The 23,882-nt window shown below is 38.4% G+C and overlaps 1 protein-coding gene across 1 annotated transcript in view; it reads left to right on the plus strand.

The window, feature by feature from the left end:
• MDGA2 (MAM domain containing glycosylphosphatidylinositol anchor 2) overlaps positions 1-23,882 on the plus strand; it is a 791,668-nt gene that overhangs the window by 507,801 nt on the left and 259,985 nt on the right. Inside the window, exon 6 of the mRNA XM_004436360.3 lies at positions 8,952-9,221. Coding sequence (XP_004436417.2) covers positions 8,952-9,221 — 270 coding nt within the window. The remainder of the gene's footprint in view (positions 1-8,951; positions 9,222-23,882) is intronic.

The raw sequence follows: 23,882 nt of genomic DNA on the forward strand, positions 1-23,882 counted from the left end.
GCACTTAACTGCTAAGCCATGGGGCCGGCCCAAACCTTGGCTGATTTTTTAAGTCCATGTGAAATTATCCATATACAGGTCCTTTTATGACAAAGACATGTGGCCTTTATTTTTGTTTCAGGGACATAGTTTGGCTTAATCACATGGTTTATTAATAGTAATGTATGTATTATAACCCAGCAAAGAAGTAAGTACAAAGAGGAATAAATAATATCCCACATTTATTTTATAGGAGTGGTGTACTAAATTTTGATAGAGAAATTCTTTGTCATCACCTTGTTATAATATAAAGCATGGTTAAGTTTAGGTGGGTTGAACAATGAAAGAACTGGCAGGTCTTCATAACTAGGGTTTTTCGATGAATGGCTCATGAAATCCTGAGTCAAATGTCACAGTCTTTCACGTTGATTGATTGATTTATTTTTTTTAGTTAAGTTTATGATTAATAGTTGGGGCTTGGGTGAAGTTTCTGTTCTCTAATCTTTAAATTCAATATTCTTTTATTCAATAAGACTTTATTGAGCACCTAATTCTTTGCCAGATCCTTTTCTGGGTGCTGTTGGTAATATGATATGAAATGATATCATATGAAAATATGAAAAAAATCACCCTTTTCACCCTGATGTCCTATTTCTAAATGTCTCACAGTGAGAGTAGGGCTAAGTGTTCTGATGGTGGGGGCATGGTATTATAAGCAGCTATGCTTATACAAAGGAGGAAGCAACTCAATTGGCTTGGACAAAAAAGTAGGAATTTGGTGAAGAATTGATATTGACATTTGAGCACAGTCAAGTCCTCGACCACTGTTTACCAGATGGATGAGCACTGCAAGAGAATGCCAGGCAGCAGGAATAGCAAGTGTGTGCTCTGCTGATCTTGTGAAGGAGACATCTTTGCAAACTGGCACTATTCCTGTTCTTCATGGAAAGGAATCTTCTATGAAGAGCAGGAAAATCTCACGGACAACAGTTCCTTAGCTGGAAGTGCTTAGCTTGAATTTTCTCTTCACGAGTGAAGACCCACTGGGCTTCTGCTGCTGCAGTGGATAAATGCTCAGGTTCTTGTAAACTTGAATGAGACCAATTTTGCCAAGATTTTACCTGTTGGCAAGAACAATATAGGATTGTTGACCGAGGGAGGGAGATATATGTGGTGTTAAAGTTCTGCTTTGTCATATTTTTCCAGTGTTTATGAAAACTTTTCAGGCCATAAGTATCAGTACCCCAACTACGGGCATAGCTTATTGACTGAAATAAGCTTTTGACTTTATTGTCTTCTGCTCACCTTAGAACAAGTTCCATTCCTAGTTTTTCCATTCATGTTGTTCGATGACTAGATTCAAATGTAACTGACACTTGTTATATTTTGTAAAGTCTCATTTCATTGAGGAATATCTTTTGGCAGATTTCTGTACTCACTGTGCTCTGATGGCATAAGCATCCTGGTCAGGGGTCATAAATGCACATCGTTCAGTGAACAGGCAGATGATTTAATTATGTGAAGTCACCTAAGACAACGGAAGTCATGGGGAGAGGGCTTCTCTTCCTGTCGGGATGTAAGCTTCAGAGTGCAAGGATCCTTTGGCTATTTTGTTCACTGATATATCTCGTGTCTATCAGAGGGGCCTAATACATAATAGGTGCTCGATAAATACTTATTGAGTGAATGAATGAATGAGTGTGGTGAAATGTGTTGCACTAGAGAGAACAAGCAATACCTAAGACATTCATTCATCATCATAATAATAATAACAACAACAACAATCAAAGATATTATGCCAACCAAAAAACCTTTGCAGGGAACCCCTTGTTTGGAACTTGTGGTATTACGGACTAGGTCTCTTCTAGGAGATTTTTATGTAATTTTCCCTGAAGGAACACACTTACTCTGCCTTCCCAGTCATTTCCAGAAACATCTGTCCTGTGAATATTAAAATAATGAAAAATGCATGTTGGCTTCAATATCCAGCAAAGGCTCCCTCTTGCATTAGAGACTATTTATGAATACTATTTCAAATATTGCCATATCCCGGAGCATTGTTTTAAGTAGAATTCCCCAATATAATGTCATTCCTGGGCTTCGTCAGAATCAATCAATGTGTCAATAATGGTAATGTTTGAATAATAACCCCAACTAAATGGGTAGGCTATTTTGAGTTTTCAAATCAACTTCTAATATATATTCTCATTTTTATTATGTGAAATGTTCCCTGCTACCTGTATTTCAATGAAATGTGTGTTGAAATTGATTTCAATGAAAATATGATTCCTGTATCTCAGTGAAATGACTAATTCTTGAGAGAAACTTTTTTCTGTTCCTTGAATCTGTAAGCAGAGCTTCAACATGTCTTTCCACAGAGAAGCTGGTTTGTCTATCATCTGTGTATTTTCTAGTTTAAAAAATGGAGGGCCATGGAACAGAAGCAGAAAATTAATCATGTGTTTTTACACCCTCTTCCTTTAATTCATACCGTGCTCTTTTCATTTCATTTTGTGCCTGTATCCTGATGGATGAAAGGTGCCCCTGCTCACCGCCGATTCCTTCCTAGTTCTTTCCCTTCACCCTTTTCACATTGTCTCCATGTAGCCAACTGTTGATCACTGAATTCACATGGAAAGGATGTACTAGCAGACACTGTGATGCCCTGCCTTCTCCTCTTAGCTCACTCTGGAGGTTACTGCAATTTCTTCCAGCAGATTCCACATTAGTGTCCTTCTGTCTGAGGACTTTCTCTGGACTCAGCAATGCGTTCAGCCAGAGTCTGAGGCTGAGAAGTTTAGACCCACAGAATAATCCTCAACTAATGAGGGACAGAGTTGGTAGATGAACACCCAGCCTCCTTCTTCAGAGGGAGAGATCTGAGGTGTGTCCCGTGTCATCTCTCAGAGGGCTCCCAGCAGCAGGAATCCGGGGTTCCCACAGTGACAACCCCTCATTAGTGCTCCTTGACTGGCTTTCCTCCCTCTCCTGTCTCCCTTCTCTGCTCCTTCAATATGCTTCCTGGGGTCGCCACCCAGATAAACTACTTGTATCATGACCTGCTTTGGGAGGATTCAAACTGAGACAAATACCCTCCTAGCTGAGGACTTTTTACTGGAGTACATTCTGGATTTTTATGATTCTGCTTCCTGGTGATTTTCCTTATGACTCAGGTTACTTTCTAATACTCAGATTACTTCCATTCAAAGAAACACATGTCTTAGAATCTCTGACTCAAAGCAACAGGCAGCTTTCTACAGTAGTTAACTGCTTCATATCAATTTAATTGAAGAGTCTGGGGGAAAGCTAAGCTCCTTTTTAAAAATTAAAAGCCTTTTAAAAATTAAAAGATGCATGGAAGGCCAAAGGCTCTAAGAATATAAAGATGATTCACACTACCCTGTTTTCAACTTTTTAAAATCATGTTTATCTTCAACAAGCTATTGTGTTAGGTAGCAGTAAAAACAAAGCAAAATAAAACACCCAAGTCACTGACCTCAGCTAGACTAGCATTTTCCTCCTACAAAATATATTCTTAATTAGTCCCAAACTAAGTCTTTGCATCACACATCCAGAGGACCTTAGGAGGAACTGACTCACTAAAATTTGTAGTGGGCATGGATCCCAGTCTACAAACTCAGGTTTGAAATAAATATATCTTTATTACTTTATAATTCAACTTCATTTTTCTTCAACCACCGATCCTGCTGTATTTTCAGAAATTTTATCTCAGTCAGTGTGCAGTTCCCGATTCCCCCAGATTTTGTTTAAATTCTAGGGAGTACTGTGTTTTACCCAGGCCGGGGTGTGAGGTCTGTGTCTTTTGATAGGCAGGTATCACCTGGGACCTCCCTCCCTCCTGTGATCCTGGCACATTCAGTTCTGGGTGGTCTCTCTGCTCCTCCATTCCACCATGGTGGGGCTCGGGGCTATACCCTGGGGCATGGAGCCTTTTCCAGGAGACTCACCGTGTTTTTGTCTGTCTGGCCAGTCACACTCTGACCTAAAACCAGGAAGAGACACACAGATCCCCCACTGCTCTGAATATCCAGACGTCTGAGATTTAGTGGGATTCAAGAGGCCAGTCCTCTCTCTGTCTTGGGCCCACTGAAGTCTCTGTTGCTCAGCCCAAGGAAACTTTTTTTTCTGTTTGGGAGCAGGGGGGACGACAGACAGACGGACATGGGGCATGATGACTGAAGGAGAGAACATGGGAAGAATTCCCTTTCTTAGAGATATTTCCTAAAATATGCTTTCCGTATTGCAGTTATTGAAGTTGTGTTAAGGTTTTAGGACTTTGGAAAATAGAAACCACAGACTGTGTGGCCTCTCCTCTCATTTTTTTCCTTTCCTTTTCCTTCCCTTTTTTTTCTCTCTCTCTCTCTTTTTTCATCCTACTTCATCACATCTCTCCCAAGATCAATAATTTATAGATTGATCTATCTCTTTCTGTGTCTATCTATCTATCTATAGAGCATGCTAGAGTGTTGGCATTCAGATCTTGCAGAGACTCAAGTCTCTGTGACGACTGCTGTGGTGACCATGCCTTCCATCACTGAGTGCTGACAAGATTATAAGTCTGAAAGTCTGCCTGGCCCCACAGTTATTTATAAGCCCCACGTACACAAAGAATGTTTATAGCTGTTGGCGTGCGTGTCTATGTGTGTGCTATGTTAAAATCAGACTTAGTTGAAATTATTTTTATGTAATTTGAGCAATTAAGCAATAACTATTAAACATGTTTAAAATAATCTATGATTTTTGTGTGTGTGTGTGAGGAAGATCAGCCCTGAGCTAACATCCATGCTAATCCTCCTCTTTTTGCTGAGGAAGACCGGCTCTGAGCTAACATCTATTGCCAATCCTCCTCCTTTTTCTCCCCCAAAGCCCCAGTAGATAGTTGTATGTCATAGTTGCACATCCTTCTAGTTGCTGTATGTGGGACATGGCCTCAGCATGGCCGGAGAAGCGGTGCGTCAGTGCGCGCCCGGGATCCGAACCAGGCCTCCAGTAGCAGAGCGCACGCACTTAACCACTAAGCCACGGGGCCGGCCCTATGATTTTTTAGATATAACTGCTTCACTTAATTTGAAAGTTTTCCTTTGTTTACTTCATGTATTTCACATTTTTCTACCTTTTACTTTGGTTTGATGAGCATCCCAAATATAAATTACATACTGTCCATTCCGTGTTTCTCTTGTCCACTTTCCACTTTCATGTGTAATTTCCTTATTACTTAAAAATGAGCTTAAAATAGTAATCTGTCTCTCACATGTGGCTCTGAAGAAGGAATGGATGTCTAGATCTCACAGTATGTTTTAGAACAATGCACTTTTCTCATGGTAATAATGGAACTGATCACCTCCATAGCCTTACATATTTATATTCATACAGCGATGGGGTAATTCGATCAACACATACAATAGACATTTACAGAATGCTCAGCTATGCACATGATTTGGTGAAATGAACTTCATCTTTCTTCCCCTCCTACGAACCTATGTAAATGCAGCAGAGGAAGCTTATATTGCATGGACTCAGGGTGATTGGATAGTTTAAGGACACTGTGAAAAAATAGCATTCACTTGCAGGGCGGGGGATGAAATAAATATAATACCATTTGCCTGTGAGGTTTTGTTTTTGTTTTTGTTTTGTTTTTTTTTTTTTGCTGAGGAAGATTCACCCTGAGCTAACATCTGCTGCTAATCTTCCTCTTTTTGTATGTGAGCTGCCACCAGAGCATGGCTACTGACAGACGAGTCGTGTAGGTCTGTGCCCAGGAACTGAACCCAGGACGCCAAAGCAGAGCACACTGAACTTAACCACTAGGCCACTGGAGCTGGCCCTGCCCGTGAGCTTTTAAAGGCCTTATGGAAATGCTGAATCTTGAAAAATAATAGTTTCAACTTACAAATAAGAAATATCGTAGAAGAAAATAAATGTTTAATTATGTTTCTTCAAAATGTCTGTGTGTCTTGAAATATGTTTTATGTGTTATGGCACTAGACCTCCAAACGTCAAAATGGTCTTAAAATGTCTCTGCCATCTGCATCAGAGTGAAATGGAACAATCGCATTTTATAGTGACTACAGTTTTTAGACTAGCCACCCGTGTATTCGTTTGCCCACTTACTGCTTTGCTTTACTAATATTGATTAAGGACCACTATGTGGCACACACTGGACCAGGCTATGAGGGTGGTAATAGAAATAGTGACAAAAGAAATACTTTTTCAAGTGCCTATTTTGTACCAGGCACAATTGTAAGCACTTGACACATAGTAAATCATCTCAGCGCTACAAGGTAGTTAATTGTTTTCCTCCATTTCAGCAATAGAGAACTGAGGCCCTCAGGAGTGAGAGAACTTGCTGAAGTTCACATGGTTATTAAATAACAGCAGAGTCAAAATTGGAACCCAGCTGTCTTTCTCCAGAATTTGTGCTCTGACCACTCAGCCACACACCATTGTCAGAGAATGCAGTCACACCACTTTACTTCTGGCTGAAGAACAGCAGTGGTGGCCTGGCTCATCTGTACAGGGTGATATGAAGGGAACTGTGGGGGCTGTGGAAGCTGGGAAGAAGGGAGTAACTACCCAGGATGTTTGCCTCACTCATATTATAGACCCCCAAATTAGCAAAGGGTCCATACAATATGAAATCTCCTCTTAAAAATAATTTTAATAGTAGACAATTTTTTTATGTTTTTATGTTTTTCCTACTTTAATATTTTTCTCTACAGCATGATTTACACTTAAACTTGATGAATCTTAATGTGCCTGTGGTTCTTAAGCAAAGCCTCATAGTTCAAAAAAGCTGATATTTATAGAATTAAAAGTAAGCCATGAGAACAAAAATGACAATGATATCACTTTTATCTTTTCAACATTTAAAGCTAGAAATTTTTGATACTAAAATATATATGAATATTCTTAACGTCTTGAAATGATTAGTCATTTTTGTGGTCTCCTTGGGCTGTTTTTAATATTAGGGATAACAGAAAATCAGTTTCAATAACACCCAGTTGGACAACATTCTGTTTTCAATTCAGATTTGGAAAAGGGAGGATTTTTAAATAAGATTATGAATAGTTCTGCAATGCATTGTAGGTAAAACAGCAGTCTTCTTGTTATATATGTATTATTTTATGAGCTTTAAAATTCTCTTGACCTTTTGCTTTAAATATTGTCTATCTAGTAGAAAAACAACACATCCTTATGCAAGTCAATTTCAAGGGCACATGTTTCTTGACTTAATGTCACCATTGTGTGTTTCCATAGTCCAAACATATACTGTTAATGGCCTGTAGGCCTTAGAACTTTTAATTTTACTAAAATATGTTATAAAATAAATGAGCTTTGTTAATATGATATAAATGTTGGAATCTCTAGAATTATATGTTAACTAATACCTTTATAAGATTATACTATTTACCTCAAATTGGGCTGTAGGGATTTATTTTACTTTTTCACAATGATATATCAATAATTAAGTGTAATATCTATTTTCAAAATATTTAATTAGTAATATCTTCCATCAGTTTAACAACATTAAATAATTCTTTGAGATACTTTCTTTTCTTCCAAACTGCAGTACCTTTTGCATATTATTTTCACTTTGTGCATTTCCCAACAGGTTTTTGATCATATATCTTTGTAATTTAAAGTTAAAACCTCACAAGGGCTATAGAGACACTTTGAAAAGTTACTTATTACTTAAAATGATGTTAGAAGGACCAGCATGCAGTGATGTTTAAAGAGGTCATCCAGGCATTCTATGCCTTTCCCACAGAACCATTATAATAATATGGAATTGTTTTCTGCTCTCCTCTACCCTTCTTTTTTTTTTTTAACAAGGCAGACAATGTTGAACCACACAAGGAGTTTACTGTTTATTCTGAAAAAAAAAAAAAACACTCTCCAACTCTAAGCTGAAGTTAATATCTGAAAAAAAAAAAAATCACACAGTACAACTGAATACTTTAAGTGTTTCTAATATGGATTGATTTCATGCAATACAGTTTTACCTTTGACATAAAATATTTCTGAATGTGTGAACTGAAACATCGGCATAATGCCTGCCCCTGTTGTTATTTAGGGATGTATTATGTCAGCTGGCACTGCGGTGTAGGTAGGATAAATGTGCTGTTTGTGAACATAGTTTCTGTGCAGTTTCTATTTTGAGTGTTTAATGAAAAGTCTCTAACAGCGTTTTTTATTGAATGGATATTTATCTTTGTATTTTTTAACCTGAAAGATTGCAAATGACTTATTTTAATGGGGGGATTATTATAACCCAAACATTAGAGTGGTGGCAGGCATAGTTTGGTGACTGTGTTTGAGCTCTTATCTGTTTGTTTCTGAGTGTTGAACTAGTGGTTATGAGAGCTCACTGCCTAGACCTTGCTGAACGGAGAGGTTAGAGAAGAGGTATAGGGGCTGCATTAGAATTAGACGATCTTCTTTTTCAAGATAAAAAACCAGCCCGCTCTTTGATAGAAGATCTATGCCTTAATCTCTTACTTGGTTGTGTTCAAGTTGCAAAAATTATCATTTCACCTTAGAATAATCCAGAAATTAATTGACCATCTTCCCCGTGAAAATACAAGGACTAAACAGCTGAATATTTATATCTGGAACATCAAAAACAAATGACGATTGTCAGCATGAGAAGAGAAAGGGATTTTTGTTTTAAGACTTTAATGCCTCTTGTCATTCTAATTTTGGAACCATAATCCAAGAATCCATAAATTTTATTTCCTCTCTCCATGTGTAAAATTCTTAATACAGTTCTACAGGTTTTTACCATGTCATTAAAACATGTAACCATTAAATCTGGTTTAAATTTGATTCGTTCAATATGATTTTGGCAAAGGAAAACAGTCTTTTAATTGTTTGAATAAATGTGAAGCACGCTGTTGAATTCCAGTTGTCGTGTATCTCAATAGGCGCATGTCCTTTTGTTTGTCTTTTAGCATCTCCGTCAATTAAACTCTTGGTGGATGACCCTATAGTTGTAAATCCTGGAGAGGCCATAACATTAGTGTGTGTTACGACAGGAGGAGAGCCTGCACCCTCTCTCACCTGGGTCAGCTCCTTTGGGACTCTGCCTGAAAAGACTATTTTAAATGGGGGAACTTTGACCATACCTGCCATCACCTCAGAAGATGCTGGTACTTACAGCTGCATTGCCAATAATAATGTGGGCAACCCTGCAAAAAAGTCCACCAACATCATTGTGAGAGGTAAGTTTGCCTAGAGAATGTTACAACATACATTTCTGGGTTAATCAGGCTATCACAGAGCAAATAATGTTCGATATAAAGATATTTCCTCAAATATTGCATATATATGTAAATACTTATAAATGATGAATGATGTCTGATTATAAATGGAACGTAAAATTCCTAAATCTTAATAACAATGCTTTATATTTGCATTGAATAGTGTTCATAACATAATCTTAGTGATACCATTGAATAGCTTTTATAATACGTTCTTGGTAAAAAAAAATTATTAAAATATAAATGTGGCATAGAGCATTAAGCATTGTACAGATTGTCTGTTAGTTTAGGGATTTAAAAAATGTATCAGTTTAATGTTTAATGAACATTTATTGAATCCCTATTATAATCAGAGCTTTAAATTGTCGGGTTATTTAGAGATCTATAAAACGTTACCTTGTACTCAAGGATTCTACTGTCAGATAGTGAAAATAAAATATATCAATTAATAGCCACATGATACAGTGTTTGGCAAGCAAAAGCTACAGAAAAATAAAAAATTATAGTAACTTCTGGCTGAGATTGTTAGAAGTATCTGATGACATTTGCACTAGGTTTTATAGGCTGGATAGAGTTTTAACAGACTGAGATTAGGGAAACACATGGAAAAGTCAGAGATATTGAAGGACAAAGTTTATTTGCAGAACTGATGTGAAAGAGGGGTCTCTAAGTCAATAGTAGCAGTGATGTTCTGGTGTGGCTTCTACCAGCTGGTGCTCTGGGGCCACGTGTAGAGGAGACCTAACCCTCCATTTCAGAGGATGTAAAGTTACTGTGCAAGGAGAGCATATGCTTCTTCATGTCCCACTTCACCTGGCACAGTCCTGGGTTGGGGATGGAGGATGGACACAGATGCCTCTAAAGTTAAAATAAGTATCCGTATGCCTAAGAGGACCCTTCTAGCAGACAAATGAAAATTCCTTATGATGGAGGATTGTGATGGAAGCAAAACATACCGAGGTTAACATTTATGATTTTGTAATCATAGATTGTGGTGGTTTTAGTGACCATAGTTATCTGTTATCATCCAAACTATCAGAATATGCTACTTGGCCAAAAATATACTCTATTCAAAATCTTGGAAGGTATTATAGTGTAAATCACTGTGAATAGTGCACTATCTCTACAAAACTGTGAGCCATACAACATTAAGTAATTACAGGATGTACCATTATTTTATGTATCAAAAACTTGATGCCAATTAAGCTACCACAATGTTTTCTTATGAGATAGAATATTATTGAAAGAAGTCTTTCAGATTTGTTTATACTTAGCTTTTCTCTTAAACCATATATCACCCATTAGCATACATAAAAAGGAAAATAAAAGAAAAATAAATTTATTAAATTATTCTTAAAACTTTACACTAGAACCAGCTCAACTTCTAAACCAGTTTTCATCCCAGTCTCTGATGACTGTGGTTTTCTACACAGCATCTTTCGTCATTGAGAACATTTATCATTCAGAATTCTAGAGACATATTGTCTCCGTGATTTTCACCACTGCTGTGCCTAGCTAATAGCAGCTGCAAGAGGCTGTTGAATGTAAGATGTATCCTATTTTAGAAATGTGAAAATAAGTGGGGGTTTTAAAGTCAGGGAAATGTGATCTTTATTTTGGTTATTTAATTTAAGAGACTTTTAGTGGACAATGACCACACGATAAGGACTCAGCAAATGTGTAAGGGATGCATAGGCGTGACCACGAAGACCAGTGACCACACCCCTCCCCTCAGAGGGGTTTACAATTCTGTAAGGAAGATGAGAATACAAAGGATAATATATGGAAATAAATCAAAGTCAGGGTCCACGGATGGAAGTGTTCAACCTTCCTATTTCAGATATCTAAGCCTTGTCTCAGTGAGTAACCGGATTCTGTTCTCCCTCTACCCCAAATTTAAAAAAAAGGAAAAGAACTGTACAAATCACCAATGTTTATTATTTCTGATTTTTATTTGTTTGCTTTTAAATACTTGCTTCCCCAAGTAGCCATGAAATAATGCTACCAAATCTTGCTATAATAATTGTGAGGTTGGTTAAAGCATTGCAAAACTATCCCTTAAGATTTATGAATGCAATGTAGAATCTTTTATTCCATTATTTTATCAAGGACAGGAACTCACTGGAAAAAAAATGATGCATTAAGTTTAGTTTGACTATAGGATCATCTGCAAATATATATAATTCATGTACCACTGGCAATACATCCGGCATAAAATGTCTGTGTTACTCAGACACCTTGATTCAGGAAAGGACTGACTGAATCCACAGCAAGGCTCTGCTCAGAGAATGGTTTCCTCCGCCCCATCCCGTCTAGCAGTTTTTATCTGTTTTCAAACTTTGACAGTTTCCAACTTTGACGCGAATGACCTAGAATAAATAAAGCCCTTAAAATGTATTTCTCCAATTTATAATTTCTTTTTTATGCCTTTAATTCATCTGAAGTGTACATTTGCATGGTCTTAATTATATTACCAGTGGACCCTCTCAGCAGTGGCATTCACATAATTCATAAAATCGAGTTTGTATGTAATCTCGTGGAATATAGAAGTAGCGTTGGTTAATGGGTCCTAGATTAAACTGTGGGGAGAAAAACTGCTACAATAATGTGAGGCATCAGATTCTTGCCACAAAGGCCAGGAAATTCAGTTAAGGAAAAATGATTTTGTTTTTATTATATCAAAGAAATTATTTTCAAGTCTTCTGAATTTGTAGGCCTCTGCAGTGTCTTAGGTGAACTGCATCATGGATTCAGTGGAAATAGAGCTCTAGTTTTATTTTCTCCCCGCTCTTTTCTGTAATTAAATCAAGATCTGTAGAGCAGGTTTTCTGAGCAAGCGCCAGCATATTCTGTGCATGGAATTCCCATCACCATTTCAGAATATCCGTGGACAAAATGAGAGCGTCGGGTGCAGACAAGAAGAAAACTCTAGAAACATTTCCGAACTCGTCATTTGATTTTTTCAAAACAGAGAACATTTTTAAGTAAATAATGTAGATAACCCTTGATAACAAGCTCAAAATGAAGAGGAATCTCGTGTGTTTTAATATTTCATTGGAACATTTATAAATGTAGCTGCAATGATCCTTTAAGAAATGGCAGTGACTGGGCCACATTTCGCCCAAGTCAGGAGAGAAGCAGTTGCTTAATACATTTGATAAGAAAATTATGTTGATTTCCTAGTCGCATGTTGGGTGGCCTGAGCTCAGGGCTTTCCAAACTCCTGTGAGATGCTGTGTCAGTCCCGCTGGCAGTCCTCTGTTGTGACTCGCTGCACTTAGAAATGCCCGCATTCCTCCTCCGTCCTGAATGGAAGCACTGTGTCGAACAAGCGTGGTTCGTAACATGATCCAGACATTACTGTATTTTAGTGTCCTGTGGTCTCTTTAAATTGTATTCAGTGGCTTAATCTTCCCTTGCTCTAGGAAGAAAAGTCAGGCAGATCCCATGACCCTTCTGCTCGTTGTTAGAAATACAGAGTCCTACAGTGCATTCAGATCACAAGCATGCTGTTAGTTCAGTGTTTTGGATGTGTGATCCAAAATAGAAATAAAACTCTGAACTTGATTTAATGCAAAATTTTCTCCCTGCCCAGCATGGATCCTCTTTGGGCTGGAGACCTGCAGTGGGGAAGGAGGTGGGTGCTGTGGTTGACCTCTTCCTCTTTGTCTGTCTGTTCTCCCCTCTTCTCTCCATCTGCCCCATGCCTGAGCAGACAGCCATGTTCTGACCTCCCAGGCTTGGGTAGGGTGGGGAAGTCATCTCTATATAAAACATGTTTTTTCTTATGTGGCACATTCATGAACTCTTGGGAGATTCCTCTAGCTAGAAGAGATGTACATCTGTGTGGATCAAGAAGAGATCTCTATTGGTGGAATCTCCCAAGAGTCCATGAATGTGCCGCGTTCCATGAGCATCTTGTGCTGTATCCCTATCCCCTTTCTGCTGAGGGCTTCTCTCTTTCCTCCAGTCAGCCAACAACACAGAGCCCAAGACAAGCCCATGCTGCCTCTCCTTCTGTGTAGCTCACATCTGTTTATCGGAAATGTGTACCAACACACTCTGTGAGAGTACATAGATCCCAGCGTGGCCGCGTCTACCCCATTGGCACGCACGATTTGGTTTCCTCAGTTAGGTCAGGCACCATTTCAGCGAAAATGTTTCAGAGCTCTGACTGATCCCATCAGAAACCCCTCAGAAGGACTGAGATGAAATAGACAGGTTCTCCTTCCACTACTTTGGGCCTGGAAGAAGCTGCATCTCACAATTTTCTCCAAAGATATCTTCCTAATCAAATTTGGTCTCTGACCCTTTTCCTATGCTTCATTATCTGTAAAGTCCAAGAATCACGGAATGGAGTTTCTTTCACTTCCTTTCAAAATTCTACAATAGAGGCGATCTGTTTTATACTCACTGTGGAATTCTGTGGATTCTGTTCTCAGCCAAAAGTGAGTCAGGAAAAGTCTATTCTGTTATCTAGTTTCACAATAATATAGAAGAATTATAAGAATTTTCAAAAATTTTAGCTGACATTCTTAAATGTCATGAACCATCAGCAAGTCCTCTTAGCTCTATCCTCAAACTATGTACTCTGACTCTGACCATTCTTGCCACGTTCAGGCAAGTTCAGGGGTTCACCACCCCTGTGTAAACTCTCAACGTATGTCCTCTAGTTGATTAAAATCGTCTTTTCGTTAATCTGCTCTCCACTCCAGCCTCTCTTTTAGAAGGGGCTTTTTGTCCACTGTATTAGATAGGGTAGACTAGGCTGAGTTAATAAATAGACCCATCCATGTAATTGCTCAAAAGAAAAATACCTTAGATTTTTTCATGAAAGAGTTCGGGGTGTTTCCTAGGTGATGATGCTGGTGGTGGTGTGTGTGTGTGATTGGTATGTGTCGGGGGGCGGGGGAATGGGTAGAGAGTCTGCTCCACGCAGTCATTCGGGCACCTGGGTTGATGATGTCTCTGCTATCTTTATTCTGTGGCTACAGAGGTTACTCTAAGTGTTACCTCCATCCCTGTGAGCTGGAAGTAGGAAGGAGCTTGGATGAGCTCACATGGGAGATTTTTATGCATTAGTTCCAGTCGCATTCTGTGGCTAGACCTTAGGCACGTAGTCACACCCAATGACATGAAGGCTGGCAAATGTATTCTCACTGTGTGCCCAGGAATAAGAGGGCATTGATTTTTGTCAACAGCTAGCCATCTGTGTTACATTCACGCAAGAGCCGGAGTGGTTGAAATCATCTTATTCTCCTGATCACATCCCTCACATGGCCTCCCATCTCACTTAAAATGGAAGTCACATTCTTCTTTATTACCTCATGTACCTCTCCTGTTTCTTTCTTTTTTTTTTTTTTGCTGGGAAAGATTCCCCTTGAGCTAACGTCTGTTGCCAATCTTCTCTCTCTCTTTTTTTTCCCTCCCCAACGCCCTAGTACATAGTTGTATCTTCCAGTTGTAGGTCCTTCTAGTTCTTCTATGTGAGCCACCGCCAACTGACATGGCAACTGACAGACGAGTGGTGTGATTCCACACCGGGGAACTGAACCCGGGCCGCCGAAGCGGAGCACACTGAACTTTAACCCCTAGGCCGTCAGGGCTGGCCCTGTCCCTCTCCTCTTTACCCACTCTGCTTTAGACACATTGTCCTTCTTATTCTTTTTCAAACTCAGGACTTAAGCATTTGCTGTTCTTACAGCCTGGAATCTTAGTTGTCAAATGCCACCTTCTAGGACCTTCCTCCCTGACTACTCTATCTTAAATAGCCCACTCTTAAATCCCTTGCATGATTTATTGTTTCTTCTTATCACATGACCACCTAGAGTTATTTTATACATATTTATTTGTTTATTGTCTGTCTCTCTCATGGGACTATAGGGACAAAGACTGTATCTGCTTGTTGTCTTATTCAGTGCTGTATTCCTATAGCCTAGCATATTCCTCAGCAGATAGTAGACACTCAGTAAATATATGGGGAGCGAATGACTCTTTCCTAAGATCACTGGCTTGTATTATATATTTCTTCTGGCCATCTCCCTTTGATATCCTGAGTATGTACTAAATGATATTAAGCAAAATTAGGAAATTCTATATACATGTTAAATCGTATTAAACATTTCTGTGACGTGACTAGCTCATTGGAAAGACCCCATTGTTCTGATTATTCATTGCTGTGTAACAAGCCACCCAACACAATAGCTGTTAACACAATAGAAATCATTCATTTTGCTCACAAATCAGGGGGTTGAGAGAATCAGCTAAAAATTCAGTTTTGTATAATTACACACAGTAGGTCATGTCGGCGGGAATCATCTTCGAGGCTTTTTCATTTAAATGTCTGGTGCCTGGACTAAAACATTTGAACAGTGAGCTCCTCAGGTTGGTCTCTCTTTTTCTCTATCTCTCTGTTTCTCTCTCTCATTCACTCCCAATAGTCTCTTACATGGTTTCTCCACATGGTAGCCTCGAGGAAGCCAGGGTTCTACAGCTAGACTCCACCAGGGTCCCGAGAGCTGTGTGGGTTCTTCTTGCCTGGCCTCTGAAGTCACGCAGCATCATTACTACATTCTCTTCATCAAGGCTGTGACAAAGGCTGGCCTGGTTCCAGGAGGGGCAAATATCTTCACCTTTCGAAGGGAAGAGTGTCAAATAATCTGCAGACATGTTTTAAGGACACCACAATATGCAGTGTACTCCACAAACCAGATTCTTCACATCATACTCCCATGCTGCCTCCATACTCATTGATGCCCCTGTTTTTTCCTCTTTTCTCCTTAATTTCATCAGCCCCTATTTTGAACCCATGCCCTCTGCAAAGTGACACTGTAAACAGGTTTTTTTTTTTTAATTTTAGAATTACTACAGCCCATTTTTGTTGGGTATGATCTCAGCTTCCTAATGTGGAGAAATAAAAAAAAGAAAAGATGTCAGTATTGAAATAGATTTAACCTTTATGGAAGAAGTCAATATGTATTCAATGAGGCACGAATTTACGCTCTTCTACTTGCACAGAAATATACTGTAACCTCCAGGAACATCATAACCCTCTGTTCTGAAAAGTGCTGATTTACCTAACTCTAGTTTATCCACATGAAAAGACTGAGTTCTTTAAAAATCTGAATTTTAATATTAAACATATTTGTTCAGAACTCATTTAATGGAAATATGTCAAATATTAGCACTGCTAACATTTCAAAATGCTCTTCAGGCTTATTGCAAAAACGCTTATAATTATAAAGTTCTATGAGAAAATTTAGAACCTTTGAGTGTGGCAGTCCATTTAGGTGACAGAGAGAGTTGATACTGATTGAGTGCTTACTGTGTACAGGCGACCAGGTGCACTACATACATTAACTTTTCAATCATTCAATAAAAAATATTATTATTCTCATCTTAAAGAAAAGTAAAACCGAAGAGTGAGCACTAACTTCCCCAAAACAAGTCTCATTTAAGCAGCAGAGCTGGGGTTCAAAACCCACACAATATGAGTCCAGGGCCACTGTGTTAACCAAGGTACCATGGTGCCTTTCAAAATTTAGCCAAGTTTATAAAAACGTATAATCATCTCACCCCAAAATTGAACTGACTAAAGTCTTTTTTATTTCCTCTTCCTTACCTTGCTAGAGACTTCCTAAGGATTCTTTCTGGTTGTGAATTGAATACTTTTTTTTTTTTTTTAGTGAGGAAGATTAGCCCTGAGTTAACATCTGTCACCAGTCCTCCTCATTTTGCTGAGGAAGACTGGCCCTGGGCTAACATCCCTGCCCATCTTCCTCCATTTTAGATGAGATGCTGCCACAGCATGGCTTGACAAGCTGTGCGTTGGTGCATGCCTGGGATCCGAACCCTGGGCCACCACAGCGGAGTGCATGCACTTAACCGGTATGCCACCAGGCTGGCCCCTTGAATACATTTTTATACTTATGAAGAAACAAATTCCAAACACTATGGACTCCTTCCTAATTACACAGTTTCCCTCCCAAATATATAATTGCTTTTGATTGGAGGATATTCTGCATTTTTGTTAATCAGCTTGTTTTCCTCCAGTAATGGTGAGCATACTTCGATTTCAAGTTCTAATGAACATAGTGCTTATAGTTTATGATTTTCTATATAATATTACATTTTGAAGGACTTAGCATATCTCTTTTACTTTCACTGGCTGTCTTACAAATTATTGTACAAAAATTTTAAAGAATTTCTATTAATTAGAAGAGACAATTTGAATCACAAAAGACTAAGATTCAAAATAACTGCACAAATAAAATATTCAGTATAAACAAAACAGGTAACCTACAGTTATACAAGTATGCTCATTGTTTTTGCTGAAAGGTATGTATCTTTGAGCTATTGGTCAGAAAGTCAGTCAGAGTTAATTGGCGATTTTCCAGAAAGGATTGATCAAATTTAGCTTAGAATGCATTTATAAATGTAAATTATTTGTGACTGTCCAATTACAGGGTCAGTGCAGTTCTTCCCAAGCATTTAGATTACTCAAGTTAAATTTCCAGTCATCAATAGTTTTCTCCTGTGATCTTTCACAAATAAAACTATAATGAGATTGAGACGTCATCATCATGGCAGCCTGAGAGGATCCCTTTTTCTTTCCCCTTAAATCTACAGCAAGTAAAATATTCCTAACCCAACAAAAGCTACACTGCCCAACATACCAGGATGCCGGAGAGATCCACACATCAGTAAGGTGGGTGGACTGGAGCTTATAGAGGAGACAAAATGGGAGAACAGTGGAGGCAGTGCCCAGAACCCTGGACCCACAGCTGCAGTGGCTGAGCCAGCTGTCCCCAGCCCCAGAGAACTGGTGGGCAGCAGCAGAGATGGGCATGCAACTCTGGCCAGCCAGCCGCAGTGGCACCTGTGACCATGGGGAGGAGAGCAGTAGTGGAGGCAGAGCCCCGTGATCCCGGGACCCTAGCCATGGCTCAGAGCCTAGTAGCAGCAGTAGAGGCGTGCACAGGACTCCAGCATCCCAACTGCAGCAGCCCCTGTGGCCACAAAGTAATGGGCAACAGCAGAGGGGGTGCCCCATGAACCTGGCTCCCTCCCCAGCCTCCCTCTCACTCCACCATGGTGGTGGAGCTTCTGACCCAGGTGATCCCAAACAAGGTGGAGGCATCATACATCCCTGTATGCCCAGCAACAAAGACAGCAACCACAGCAACACCAGCAACAGAAAGGTATCAGTGACACCTAGAGGCTTAGGCAGCAACAATGATGGGAGTACTAGCAACACTCCGAATAGAGGCAGTGGAGGCTGCATTGTGCAGATCCTCAAATATAGACGGCAGCTCAGGTGAGAGGAACCAAAACCCAGCACTCTAGCACCACCTAGTGAAAAACATAAGAAAGGCCTCTAGTCTCCAACTGGTTGAAAAGTTTGAATGAAAACAAAGCCATGCCTAAATAAGAAAAGTGTTTGCTACTGCAAATGCATGGGCAGAGGAATAACTCAGCAAGTACCACCAAAAGCCGTGGTGACACAGCATCACAAAAGAGAATAACAATTCTCCAGAAACCGAATAGAAAGTCATAGAAGATTGATCTATCTGATAAATAATTCAAAATAGCTGTCATGAAGAAGCTCAATGAGCTACAAAAAAATGCAGAAAGACAGTTCAGTGTGCTCAGGAATAAAATCAATGAACAGAAGGAATAATTTACCAAAGACATTGAAACTGGAAAAAAGAAACAAACAAAAATTCTGGAGCTGAAGAACTCAATAAATAAGATGAATAATGCATTAGAAAGCATTGGAAATAGAGTAGACCATATGGAAGACAGAATTAAGGAGCATGAAGACAGAAACCTACAAAAAATGGAGGTAGAAGAGGAGCGATACCTAAGATTTATTAAAAATGTAGAAATTCCATAAGATGTATCCCCGTCCATTAGAAAGGACAACATATGGATAATGGGTATCCCAGAAAGAGAAGAGAGAGAGAAGGGAGCAGATGCTTATTTAAAGAAATAATAGCTGAGAACTTCCTGAATCTTGAGAGGGAACTGGATAAAATCTATGAAGCTAATAGAACACCCAATTATATCAGTGCAAAAAGAGCTTCCCCAAGACACGTGATAATAAAACTGTCAATGACAAAGAGAGAATATTAAAGGCAGCTGGGAGAGAAAAACAATACTCTACAATGGAACCCCCAGTAGGCTACCAGCAGATTTTTCAGCAAAAGGCCAGGAGAGAGTGGAAAGATATATGTAAAATATTGAAAGATAAAAATTGTCAGCCAAGAATACTCTATCCAGCAAACTTATTTTTCGGATACAAAGGATAAATAAAGGCTTTCCTAGATAAAAGCTGAGGAAATTCATCACCACTAGACCTACCTTATAAGAAATGTTGAAAGGAGCTCTCCTACCTGAAATGAAAAGACAAAGGTATACAAAGCTTTAAGCGAGGTGATAATAGACAGAATCATAAAATTGTTACTGTATATCAGAATAGGTTAGTAAACACTTAATTATAATATAAAGGTTAAAAGGAAAGGAAGTATTAAAAATAACTGAAACCACTTCAATTTGGTAATGAACTCACAATGCAAAAATGGAGATAAAATGCTATCAGCAGAAAAAGGGCTATCTCATCTATGAGATCTTTTATACAAACCTCATGGTAAGCACAAAACCAAAATTCAGAGCAGAGTCATGAAACATAAGAAAAGAGGACACTGAGAAACACATCACAGAAAACCACCAAACTGAAATGGCAGACAGAAACAGAAGGAAAAAGAAACAATGGAAATATAGAGCAATCAGAAAACAAAAGATAAAATGGCAATATTAAGTCCTCATATATCAATAATCACCCTAAATGTAAATGGATTGAATTCACTGATTAAAAGACACAGAGTGGCTGGATGGATTAAAAAACAAGACCAAACAATATGTTGAGACACGTCTAAAGACAAACTTAAGCTCACAGTGAAGGGATGCAAGATGATAGTCCAAGCAAAGGGCAACCAAAAGAAAGTAGGTGTAGCCATACTTATATCAGACAAAGTAGACTTCAAGCCATAAAAGTTAACAAGAGATGAAGATGGACATTATATAAATAAGATAAAGGGGACAACCCATCAAGAAGACATAACATTTACTGGTATATATGCACCTAACATAGGAGAACCAAAGTGTATAGAGCAACTATTAACAGACCTAAAGGGAGAAATTGACAGCAACACAATATTAGTAGGGGATTATAACACCCAATTCACATCAATGCATAGATCATCCAGACAGAGTAAACAGGAAACATTGGCCTTAAATGAAACATTAGACCAGAGGGACTTAATAGATATATATAGAACATTCCATCCAAAAGCAGCAGAATATACATTCTTTTCAAGTGCACATGTAACATTCTCAAAGACAGACCATACATTGAGAAACAAAACAAGTATTGATAAATTTAAGACGACTGAAATCATAAGCATCTTTTCCAACCACAGTGCTGTGAAACTAGAAATCAACTCTAAGAATAAAGATTCCATGCTCATGGATTGGAAGAATTAACATAGTTAAAATGTCCATATTACCTAAAGCAATTTTCAGATTCAATGCAATCCCTATCAAAGTCCCAATGACATTTTTCATGAAATTAGAACAAAGAATCCTAAAATTTATATGGAACAACAAAAGACTCGAATAGCCAAAGCAGTCCTGAGAAAAAGGAATAAGGCTGGAGGCATTGTGCTCTCTGATTTCAAAATATACTACAAAACTATAGTAATCTAGATAGCATGGTACTGGCAGATGGCAGATAAACAGACACACAGATCAATGGAACAGAAATGAGAGCCCAGAAATAAACCCACTCATTTCCGGAAGGCTAATTTTTGAAAAAGGAACCAAAAACATCAATGGAGAAAAGAAATTCTCTTCAATAAATGGGAAACCTGGACAGCCACATGCATAAGAATGAAAGTAGATCATTATCTTACACCATACACAAAAATTAACTCAAAATGGATTAAAGACTTGAATCTAACACCTGAAACCATAAAACTCCTAGAAGAAAACATAGGCAGTACACTCTCTGACATCAATCTTAGCAGTGTCTTTTTGGATATGTCTCCCCAGGCAAGGGAAATGAAAGGAAAAATAAACAAATGCGACTACATCAACCTAAAAAGCTTCTGCACAGCAAAGGAAACCATCAACGAAATGAGAAGACAGCCTACCAACAAGGGGAAGATATCCAATAAAGGGTTAATATCCAATATATATAAAGAACTCATACAACTCAACAGCAAAAAAACAAACAACTCAATTAAAAAATGCGTGGGGAATCTGAACAGACATTTTTCCAAAGAAGATATACAGATGGCCAACAGGCACATGAAAAGATATTCAACATCACTAATTATTAAGGAATTGCAAATTAAAACCACAATGAGATGTCACCTCATGCCCATCAGAATGACTATTAAAAAGACAAGAAATAACAAGTGTTGGAGAAGATATGGTTAAAGGGAACCTTTGTACGTTGCTGGTGGGAATATAAATTGGTGTAGCCACTGTGGAAAATAGTATGGGTTAAAAAAAATTAATTTAATCAAAGCTTAAAAATAGAACTACCATATGATTCAGCTTCTGGGTATTTACCAAAAAAACACAAAAACACTAATTCAAAAATATATATCCAACCCTATGTTCATTGCAGCAGTATTCACAATAGCCAAGACTTAGAAGCAACCTAAGCGCCCATTAACAGGCAAATGGATAAAGATGTGGTATATATGTACAATGGAATAGTACTCAGCCATAAAAAAAGATGAAATCTTGCCATTTGTGACAACATGGATGGACTTATTTCATTTAGCATAAAGAGACAGAGAGAGAGAGAAAGAGAAAGACAAATACCGTATGATTTCACGCATGTGGAAGATAGACAAACACAGAGAACAGATTGGTGGTTACTAGAGGGGAAGGGAGGAGAGGGGGTGAAAGGAGTAAAAGAGCACATGTGTATGGTCATGGATGGAAACTAGACTTCTGGTGGTGAACATGGTGTGGTCTATGCGTAAGCTGAACTATAATGATGTACACCTGAAATTTATCTAATGTTATAAACCAGTGTTACCTCAATTAAAAAAAACTATAATGATTATAGCTGATATTGTAGAAAACTAATCCTTTAACATTCTCTAAGAGCTAGTGTCTGCTGTGTGCAGGTGTCCCAATTATTCTCGTAGATTAAGTGCTGTGTTTCTGTTTTCTCAATTTAATATTCTGTAGCAATTACATCTCCCCCAAAACACCAGAGAGAATTTTATTATATTATGTTTTGTAGCTCTGAAATGGTTTCATTATTGTCTTTTAAAAATTAATCAGGGCTATACAAAATCTAAAAATTATCAAATTCCATGATTCTCATCTGAATATAGATAGCTCAGTTTCCTTTTATAAATGGGATAAATTCAATTTATCTTTGTTCATTGAAATAACATATGAGCAATTATCATATAATACAATTTCAAGTAAAGAAGTTTGTCTAGATATTGCATACTCTTATAATTACTTTTATGTAGTGATATACAGACAGCTTAGTGATACATGTTTATTTTATTAAAACTTAGGTTGTCCTACTTGGCAGATGGAGTGTCTGTCGTATTTACTCTAGCCAAAAGAAGGGAGTCAATTGTTGGTGCTTGAAAAGTCAGTACCTGCTAATACCCAGAAGAGTCTTATTCAAGTAACATTATTTTTAAAATTCTTTAATCGGTTTCTTTGAAGGAATTCTGTAGTCTTGGGAAGTTTTTTTGTAGTTGTTTTTCGGATACCCTACAGTTATAAAATGGGGGCAAAACAATGATACTAATTTAAAAACTCCTAGTTCCAATTTTTTGTCTTGTTGTTACGGCAGGTCTTCCTTTCCCAGGCCTGCCGGCTCACCGCGCTCAGTTTGTGTGGGTTACGTGGTCTGTGGGCAGTCAGGCACAGGGACGGAGATCTGGGTCTGGCTTCCCTTAAATCAGCTCTCAGATCGTGAGGATGTAAATTGGCCTCTGCTTACTTTTCTCTACAACTAAGAAATCGCAGCCCATGAACTCTAAGACACTTTTGATCTAACAATGCATGATGCTATACTATCACAATGTCCCTTGACCTATGCCCATTTCTGGACTTAATCGCTCTTTACTTTTGTTTCACACTTACCCATAGAAATGCATGAGTACAAATGCACGGCTCTACAGATTTACACATATTAACATATAATTATTAAAGAACACTGAACTTTAAAAGAAAATTCTATTTTAAAAAGTTATTTATTAATTACTTCGGGATATTAAACCAAGAAGCTAAATGTAAGTGATGCTTTCAACAGGTATTTAGAAAATATCTGTCCACACGGGATCTGTGTCCTTTGCTATAGGGACAGAAGAGGAGTGTGTGGCTCCTGAGCCCATGGAGGTCTTATACCTATTGGGAAAAAAATATCAGGGCACCTCCCTCCCTAGACCATAAGGAAGGTCATAACTTCACAACAGAAGCACAATGTGCTGTAGGAAGCTCAGGTGAACAAACAATTCATTCTGATTGGGGAGAGAGAAGAAAATTTCTCAAAGGGAGGTGGCATTTGAGCTGGTC

The sequence above is a fragment of the Ceratotherium simum genome, chromosome 3, assembly GCF_057802395.1.
Source record: "Ceratotherium simum simum isolate JZ-2026a chromosome 3, ASM5780239v1, whole genome shotgun sequence".
Taxonomy (NCBI): Eukaryota; Metazoa; Chordata; class Mammalia; order Perissodactyla; family Rhinocerotidae; genus Ceratotherium; species Ceratotherium simum.